The sequence below is a fragment of the Penaeus chinensis genome, chromosome 24 (genome assembly GCF_019202785.1).
Source record: "Penaeus chinensis breed Huanghai No. 1 chromosome 24, ASM1920278v2, whole genome shotgun sequence".
Classification (NCBI taxonomy): Eukaryota; Metazoa; Arthropoda; class Malacostraca; order Decapoda; family Penaeidae; genus Penaeus; species Penaeus chinensis.
The window spans coordinates 9,039,447-9,049,574 of record NC_061842.1 but is presented as its reverse complement, the minus strand read 5'-3'; the positions used below and the strand labels follow the sequence as shown (position 1 = coordinate 9,049,574).

Below are 10,128 nucleotides of genomic sequence, written 5' to 3'. Positions count from 1 at the left end.
ACAGGGAATGCAAGGAAGCAGTAATTATAAGAAAATGAATGTTAACAACTGTTTACATTCCACTTAAAGATGGATTACCCTACTTACCAAAATAGTTTTCAACAAGGAGCACCCTCAACTTTATTTCTTATGCTGTACATTTCCAAACTTCTTCAACCAACTGTTACATGTTGGGACTACTTTGGTGAAGGGAAGGCAAAATAAAAAGTGAGTCACCAAAACTTTATTTCCAACATATATATATATTCTTTCCCCTGATACATAAAAGGTGAACATGTACAAAAGTGATCACAACTCTTTCCCCACAGTAATCTTTCACATTATGAAACCCACAATATTGAGTTATATAGGGTCAACTATTTGCTATCAATTGCAGAGAAACATAATCATCTGATATATAAAAGGTGATGTTATTATATCTATAAAAAATAAGTGGTACACTTAAACTGAAACAAATTCCTCGTTAAACAGTATTCTATATGCTTGAGTATATATCCAACACATATTTGTGACATTGACAAGTTAGTAGTGGCAAATAGCTGGACATAAAATCAGTTAAAAATAATAATGTGAAAATATTTCATTTCCCCAATAATATCAAATAACAACAATTTAAGTTAATTCTCACCTATGTATTATAACTAATCAGGTAGTAACCTATTAATCTGGTACAAAAGCAAATATCATCAAGAATATATAGTCTTACACAATGAAGTACCACATTTTGTGCTAATTATCTGAAGACACTGCTGGAAACTTTATTTGTACTGTAACAATCTGGGTCATATTTTGTAGTTACATTAGTGAAAGATTAGCTACTGTTTCCTTTTAAAGTATGGCAAGACCTTGTTTTTAGTTACCCAGTTTGTCCTGGGCATGGAGCTGAGGGATGAACATTTCTTCCTCCTTTTGACCTTCAGCCATGTGCTGCTCAATAGCTTCCACACTGAAAAAGCAAAGAGTGTGAATACTTATATGTTTCAAAAAGGTTTTCATCATAAAAGAAAAGTTAAAAAAGTAAAAATCTCTGTATTTCAACATCATACATACAATGACACTGTTGTTCAAATTTATAGTTAAGGGGACTGTCCCTGGCAGAGGGGATAGGGGGTAGGGGGTGGGGTGGGAAGAGGGTGATTTGGAGTTAGCAAGCCTATGGTGTACAAAATGAATGAGGACACTACCAAACGACTGGTAGAGCCCACCTCGGGGCTTGGCAGGAGCAAGGGCAACTATGTAAGCTGATAATTAGTGCCAGGTCCACCTGTATGACCTTTGTTTGTTGCAATCTTGCATACAGCATTTAATAATGACATTGCACATAGATATGAGTTTGTGAATATCTAAAGAACACTTATATACCAATATCAGAAAAAATGAAAATCACAATGCTTTATGATAAAACATTTTCAGAGATTTTTCTTTAAAAATATTTCGGTCTTCGGTCTTATACATGGTCTTTGTATAGAGCTGAAACAACTATAGTATACAACCTGTGGACACTACTGTAGGCTGTAAATATAATAAGTACATAACCAACTCCATCCGGGAGGTGGATGATTTTATTCCCTTATTTGCTAAGACAACGAATGGAAATGACTGAACACGAACTCTATGCTTGTTTCCCTTTACCAATGATTGTTTTTAATAAAAAACATAAATAAATAATAAACAAAAAAAAACAAAAATTGATCAGTGGTAGCCAATAATTTTCATTTACATAAAAATGGATTTAGTCCTATTAAATGAGCAAAATTAAAATCATTAATCTTATGTGCGTGTATTTATATACAAGTAAACCTCAAAAATTACTACCAAACAGTGACCAGCTCCCCCCCTCCCCTCCCTGTTTGCAGCGAGGGAAAAATTCAACCCCTTTGGTAACTCTCGTTGTTCATTCCTTTTACGCATGTGCTTCAATAATTCTCAAAATTGAACTATGTTGGATTCAAGCTAGGATTATAAGAATATAACAATTTTGTACTGATATTACCATCCACAGTTCGTAATTAGGGGGGGGGGGGATTGGTGGCTATACGGTGGAGGGGTTGAAATGACACGAGACGAAGCACAATTATATACTCTATGACATGCAAAAAAAAAAAAATTGATTAGCTATCTAAATCCATTATCTTTTAAAATGTCTGGAGCAAGGTAGGCCTCAGCTAGAGTAATACTGTACATGAGTCTTCACCATGGATGCCAAAGAAAGGGAGAAAGGAGTTGAAGACGGAGGTGGACAGTGATAGGAGATGGAGGTGGAGGGAGTGGGAGATAAAGATGAGAAGGAGAGAGAGAGAGAGAGAGGGGGAGGGAGGGAGGGAGGGAGGGAGGGAGGGAGGGAGGGAGGGAGGGAGAGAGGGAGGGAGAGAGAAAGGGAGAGAGAGAGAGAGAGAGAGAGAGAGAGAGAGAGAGAGAGAGAGAGAGAGAGAGAGAGAGAGAGAGAGAGAGAGAGAGAGAGAGAGAGAGAGAGAGAGACAGAGAGAGAGAGAGAGAGAGAGAGAGAGAGAGAGAGACAGAGAGAGAGAGAGACAGAGAGAGAGAGAGAGAGAGAGAGAGAGAGAGAGAGAGAGAGAGAGAGAGAGAGAGAGAGAGAGAGACAGAGAGAGAGAGACAGAGACAGAGACAGAGAGAGAGAGAGAGAGACAGAGACAGAGACAGAGAGAGACAGAGACAGAGACAGAGAGAGACAGAGACAGAGACAGAGAGAGAGAGAGAGAGAGACAGAGAGAGAGAGAGAGAGAGAGAGAGAGAGAGAGAGAGAGAGAGAGAGAGAGAGAGAGAGAGAGAGAGAGAGAGAGAAAGAGAAAGAGAAAGAGAAAGAGAGATAAAGAGAAAGAGCAAGAGAGATAAAGAGAAAGAGAGATAAAGAGAAAGAGAAAGAGATAAAGATAAAGATAATGATAAGAGAGAGAGAGAGAGAGAGAGGGGGGGGGGGGATACACTAAAGAATGTTATAGACAGGTTTAATGAGTGGCAACTGCAACAATGACATTCCTAAAGCATATATGACTTACTAGAATATCAAATAACTGCCATGTTATTTGCAAAATTATTAAAGAAACCATTGCAGCAGCCGCTTTAACATCATCATAACTTACGTCCTTGGTATGCTTCCTCCAGTCAAGTCTTCCATGCCATTGGCTGTGACAACAATGTCATCCTCAATTCTCACTCCACCAAATCCGCGGAAGCGGGCAATGGCCTCAGGAACCAAGAAACGAGCTTGCTCTGGGTTAGCAAGAGCCTGGTCCAGGAGCTATGATGAAACAAAATGATCACATCAATATTCTCAAGCTTTTATTTTTATTATTATTATTATTATTTGTTTAATAACTAATGCACTGTCAACCCCTTTTTTTAAAGGCTGCCAATGACAATAAAGGGGCAGTACAAACAAAATTGCATCAATACCCATCATGATGAATAACTCAGGGCCCTTCTTCATCTACATGGAATCGAGTTGCTATGGCTGCTCTAAGCAGAATGAGTGACCTGAACCCCCATCCTATGCCCACTGCAGGTCTGAGCTTTACCACTGAGCAAGCCAGACACTAAAAAAAAGCTTTCTGCTGTTGTTATCAGCATTTTTTTCACAGTATTTTTTATGTCCTGTTATCAAATTTTCAATTTCTCATTTTTGTACATTTCAATATATGAATAAGCAGCCCAGATACAAATAATCTAACCTGCTAACAGTGTTTGTCACACATTGGGTGAGACAATTAAGTTTGACCGTCTATGGGTAGGTTTCATGGTATGACCATGATGCCTGTCAATTATATCTGAACCTGTGTGGTGATGCTTGATCAAATATGCAAATTTGAACAGCACCAGCTATGGTAAATGGATGTCTGATTAAGCATTAAGTTTGATAAAGAAATTTAATGAGTGGCAAAGAGGACTGATAGTGAACAGTTGAATGAGCAAAACTGCCTTCTTTACTCAAAAATAGGATTCATTTGTTAGTGTATTTCATAACTATGCAAACTATGTTCTAAACATAACACTCTGTTAATAAATCAAGCTTCACTTGAATTTCTTGGAATTTACCAAATATTCTTTGCTCTTACTACTAGCCTAATTTAGCAGGGGATACGGATAAAAAGTGTTAATGGACCAGCCAAAGACAAATCTATCACGTGTGATTTACACCTACACATACATATCTATATGCAAACAACTATAATTAGATTTAAATATGTAAACCAATATATATATATACACAAAAAATAAATAAATATAGTAGACAGACATAAACAAAATTTCTACTGTCTAATTATTTTTATGCCTTGTCCATTGTGGATTTGTTTAATAAAACATAGCACCAATTTTGATAATGACAACATAAGGAAAATCTTGTCTTCCAAAAACATGCAAGGAATGATATAAACAGCTGAGATCAGGTAGGCCTAGCAAATGATCCATTGGTGACTTTAGCACTTGTGAAGCTACTTTTGTATAAATAAAATTAATGAAACAAAACCACAGTGGACATTGTAAGTAACCAGCACCGATGAGGTGAATATGCAATTACACATTACTATCAATAATACTTTTTTACAATCATAGTTAACTCACATGGTCAATGAAGTAGCACCCAGGTTCAATGGTAAGAACCATGTTTTCCTCAAGAGTCCTGGCTGTTCGCAAGGAGCGGAAGCCTGGCTCTTGAGGACGATTTGGGTTACCCTCAAGGTAGCCACCAACATCATGGACATCGAGACCCAATAAATGTCCTAAACCATGGGGCTGGAACACTGCACCCAAATTGACCTACAGAACAAAGATAAATAACCAATATGTACAGTTATATGAGAAACAGTTTACAAACTTATCCTAATGTAAATTATTCTTTGTTGTAATAGTGAACAACAAATGTATACCATACTAATTCTATGACTGTATATCTTTAAAAGCATTGAAGCAAATGGTACTTCCTCAAATTTACATACAAAACATATAAAACTGACTGACCTTCATCATTTCATCAATATCTCCTTGAACGATGTTTGCTTCCTTCAGCTTCTCCAGCATTGCTCGGTATGCCACACGATGCATCTCTACCCAAGACACTCCTGGACGCACTGCAGCCATAACAGCAAGTGAGGCATTAAGAACAGCATTATAGATAGCCTTCTGATCTTCTGTGAATTTTCCATTTGCGGGGAAAGAGCAAGTGATATCACTGGTATAGCAGTAATATTCAGCACCCATGTCAAACAGACAGATGTCTCCATCACCCACCTAAAAAAGGAATTTGAACTTTCTTAGATTTCTTCACGCTGATATGCTGTTCTACATGAAAGAAAATTGAATCTTATTTTCTCTATAAAAACAAACTGATTAAAATCAGTTTATAATAGCACAATAATTCTGATTATCTGTTGCTAATGAATATTATTTTTTGACAGACCTTGTATAAATGTGGTGATGTTATGCAAAAAGTCACTGTGCTAAATGGGAATATAGGAGTTCATAAATATTTACAAAAACATTGTTATTATAAATAATGAGTCGGCCACAAAAATATGAGTGAGTAAGAGATGAGAAGGAGGGCACAAAAAGTGGGGAAGGTAAAAGAAGGGAAATGGAAGGAGAGAGAGAACAAAATTTTAATTACTCACAGTTCTAGCATTTGGTGCACCAGCATGTCCATAGTGAAGCACAGCAGCATTGCACCCAGAACCACATATGTTAGTGTAGGCCTGGTGACGACAACCACCATGGTAGTAAGAGTGGTGTTGGAAGATAGCTTCAAGTTGGTATTCTTTCATTCCAGGACGGATCTTGCGCATCACAGCTTTATGGGCAGCAGCAGACACTCTGGATGCAAACCTCAGCACCTCTAGTTCTGCCTCAGTTTTAGTGACTCGACTGAAAAGCATCAAAGGTAATGTTGATACTCTTGTATGATATAACCTGCAGGAAAACTATCAAATACCCAAAGGTTTATCTTAACCCAATGGTACCAACCCCTGTATTTTTTTTGTTTTGATTATATACTGATAACTTTGCAAGTATTAAGACACCAAGGAATACGCTTTGTTATTATGGTAATCAAAATAAGAAAAACAAAATGATGATAGAAACTACATAAACTTACTTTTTATTGTTGCTGATCAAAAGTCCATTTTAATCACAATTCCTTCTATAACTATATCACAGTAATTGACTAGATTGGCTATATTTGCTTATAAATGAATTCTCACTTTTTCTATTAAATCAATTATGCCATACTTTTGTATTCATGACTCTATCAGACAAAAACACCATCACACTATAAATACACAAACAGTTTTCTGCCTCTGAACAAACATGTTACACAGATGTTGCTTCTTTCATTTTGTCTTCAATGTAATTTTTCAATAGTTCTGGGTACACACGAAGTCTATTCATCTTCTCGTAGCTTAGGCTAACCACTTTAAAGCCACACATTGCCAAATGACGCTTACGCATTGCCTGTGGTCCTACAAGGAGATCTTCGTTTAAAATGTAATGCTCTGGTGGATGAATTAGTAATGCATATTTGTTACTACTCCACTTGAAAGACTTCAGAGACAATTTTCCTGCCATGTCAATCACACAATCCACCACATACATCTCTGTGCCTGGGAAGTTTGGTAAAATAGCAGAGGGGGTTATGCGCTCACTGGTTCCTACAATCTCAATGAGAGGTGCTTGGATCATATTTACGCAGCGCATAATTCTAGCATCGCGCCAAAAACTTTTGGCTGAGTGATCCCTAGGAAGCATTGGCCCACTGTAGTTTGAAGCTTCCAGACAAAGAGCCCGATCAAGAACTTTCAGTTTTGTTCTTGTTAATCTCATTTCTGCTGGATCCAATGTGTGAATTCTGTCAAAGAAGTATGGATTAAACACTTTTTTCACAAAATTTATAGGATAGCGTTTTAAATAAACGCATGACAGCAGTAAATCAATCATAACATTTGGAGGAAATTGGACAAATTTCTCCTCCAGAAGCATTTCGAAGGCTAGGAAGAAAGCTGAAGCATTTGGAGGTTCATAATTCAACAGACCATACGGTCGACACAGGCTGTTTACTTGAGGCACTGTGAGTTTAGATGCATTCTGCATAAAATATTCAACTCCAGTATCCAAAACCTCTGGGCTCCTAATTCGCATTTTTACACAGTAATCCATGATTACAGCAATCAAACTAGGATCATTTATGTTTGACTTCTTAACTTTCATAAATCTTGTAAGGGACTTTTGAATATTTGCATCTGTGAAATTTAGACTCATAAGGGAGTAAACAATCCACCGTATGTTACTTTCCGTAAGAACATGGATGTTCAAATTGGTCCATCTTGATATCATTGGTAGCATCCGACTACTTGTCAGTTTGAGCTGTATTAAAACATGGAGAATCCTAATTATGTCTTCAGATTTCAGTTTGTACCATAGACTTCCCATTCTTCTTTCAACTATATTATACAAATGCTTACGGCTCTGCTTTACTAGTGGAAGGATGCTCATAATATTGCAAGCTTCCTTCACATTAATATCTTCTACCTGATCTGTTATTCCAACCCAGACCTTTTCTATGTACTGGGATCCAGTTGTACCAAGATTATGAAATGCTTTGGCACTTTCACACACCTGTTCCACAGTCATTCTTCCTTCTGTGATTCTAATAATGCTTTCATTGCATAGTTTCTCCAAATATTTCTGCTTATTGCCTTGATAAGAATCACGACCCATCACTCTCAGAGCTTCTATTATGTTCTGTGGATCATAACTACCACAAATAATTTCTATTAAGTGCTTCATGACTGCCCCTCTTGTAAAAGTAAATAGCGATTCTTCTGGGTACAAATTAAGTCCTCTATTACGATATTCAAAATTGTTTTCCAATTCAAATATCCTCTTAATTACAGCTAATGCAACATTTGGTGACACTTCCTCTTCTGGACAAACTTCAAGTAACTTGAAGATGTCAGCCACTTTCAAACACCTCATGAATCCCAAAATCATCTCCTGCTCTTCTTCAAAATTTATATTCTTAAACAGATTCTTTGAGACTTGAGGAATCTCTAGCCCCAGCCCTTCCAGCTTTCTGCCTGCTTGGCTCCTGCCATTGCTAAACACACTGAATTCGCCGTTGATGATCTGAACGATGCATGGCAGCTCCTGGATGTTAAGACCATCCTGAACCATAATAGTTGTATTTGTTATTGTTTTGTCATCATCTGAAAGGCAACTCGGGGAATAACTGAAGTGCCTCCCTTGGAGATTAGGCTGGCTCCTGATTCTCAGTAATCTTGTAATGCCGGTCGCGCAGGGGAGTCGCCTCGTGGCTGAAGTAACCGATGACATCTTGAGAGTATCCCTGAATTTGTAACCTTCACGATGTACGACAATGAAGCACGAAAATCACGACCAAACACCCATACTCGAAAGGTGAGGGAACGTAGATGGTCACGTAATCACTTATGCAAGGTAACTTTACTGAATTCTTTTCAATAAAACATATTTCCTTTCAGGCAACACTATTTAATAGCACCAAAATAAGTCATTTACACTACAGCTGAATTTCCACAACAATCATGGTCTGAGCTTTATAACGAGCAATGCTAAAGAAATATCGACGACCCCCTTGGCACGCGCGATCAGCTGTTTTATGTTGACATTACTTAACTTTCTTACAATCCCTGCCGTCAGATGGCTCTGCCCCTTATCAGTCGAAGAAAATGGAAGTTTCGGGGTGACTAAATAATAATAACAATAATAATAATAATATTAACAACAACAATAATAATAATAATAATAATAATAATAATAATAATAATAATAATAAATATAACAACAATAATCATTATTATTATGATCAATAATTATTATAATTAAATAATAACAATAATGATACTAATAACAATCGGCCAGGTTTGTTAAAATTGTGCAAAGTCAGACCCAATGAACATTCATACATGCGGACATACATATACACATAAATAAATGCATATCTTATCAGATTAGACATGCATATCTACCGAATAACTATAGTTAAATGTATATACATCAGACAGCTAAGCATATATTTCTCTGTAAATGCATGTCCGAATATATGAATGTTCAGTGGATTGCGCCTCGCACAATTACAACGAAAAGGTTAAATACCAAAGTAATAACTATAGAAATAACAATACTCTTGATAATAAACATAACCAAAGATTACTGAACCTACCAGTCTGCTATTTCATCGTGGAGAATGGAATTATCAACTTGGAATCTGAAAAAAAGTAATTAAATTAGTTATACTGAAACATTCTAATACCATAATTTTGAGTGGTGGTTAAAACAATATATCACGAGAACATTTCCAATGACTGCAACATATTCTGTGAATATTTATAAAAACAAAGAAAACTATGGCGGTGAATTTAAAGGGGTAACTGCAGTAATCTAGTGGTACCTCTCTTTTTAAAAAAATCCATCCACGATATAAATCTGCATTGTCTAACTGTTTCCTACTGGATAAAACGTAATTTAACGAAAACAAAAATCAATACCATAGAAAATTACAAAATATTACAATAATTCGCGACGAAAATATTTAAATCTACTGTTTACCATTACTTTATACGACAAATATTCGAACAAAATTAGCACAAACAAAACTAGCACAAGCATAACAATAACGTAGACCTTTGTTGATCTTTGTTATGGAAAGCAGAAGACTTCATTGCACTTACTCGCTGATGCCCTCGAAGGCAGCTTCACGAGTGGTCTTCCCGCTGTCCGTGTTGGTGCCGCGCTATGAGAAGTACGAAGGAGCAAGTTAGAATGAAGTAGCTAAACTGATTACAAATATATAGTATATGATTATATATATATTGTGTGTGTGTGTACATACATCTATACATATACATACATATATATATATATATATATATATATATATATATATATGTATATATATGTATATGTATGTGTGTATGTGTATGTATATACATATAATATACATATACATATAACATATACATGTATATATACATATATGTGTATACGTTTTTATGTATATATATGTAAATGTGTGTGTGTGTGTGTGTGTGTGTGTGTGTGTGTGTGTGTGTGTGTGTGTGTGTGTGTGTGTGTGTGTGTGTG

General features: G+C 36.4%; 2 protein-coding genes across 2 annotated transcripts in view; both read right to left on the bottom strand.

Moving 5' to 3' along the window:
* Nucleotides 1-208: 208 nt before the first annotated feature.
* The window catches only part of LOC125037801 (xaa-Pro dipeptidase-like), a gene marked incomplete in the record, with an annotated part of 108,829 nt that continues 98,909 nt past the window's right edge, over nucleotides 209-10,128 (bottom strand). The window contains 7 exon segments of the mRNA XM_047631021.1: nucleotides 209-946; nucleotides 3,102-3,259; nucleotides 4,582-4,776; nucleotides 4,978-5,247; nucleotides 5,628-5,877; nucleotides 9,209-9,253; nucleotides 9,717-9,778. Coding sequence (XP_047486977.1) covers nucleotides 853-946; nucleotides 3,102-3,259; nucleotides 4,582-4,776; nucleotides 4,978-5,247; nucleotides 5,628-5,877; nucleotides 9,209-9,253; nucleotides 9,717-9,778 — 1,074 coding nt within the window.
* Nucleotides 6,110-9,190, bottom strand: LOC125037800 (FAST kinase domain-containing protein 3, mitochondrial-like). The gene has a single exon (XM_047631020.1). It carries the CDS (start codon nucleotides 8,338-8,340, stop codon nucleotides 6,322-6,324), a length of 2,019 nt encoding a protein of 672 aa, XP_047486976.1. The 5' UTR covers nucleotides 8,341-9,190; the 3' UTR covers nucleotides 6,110-6,321.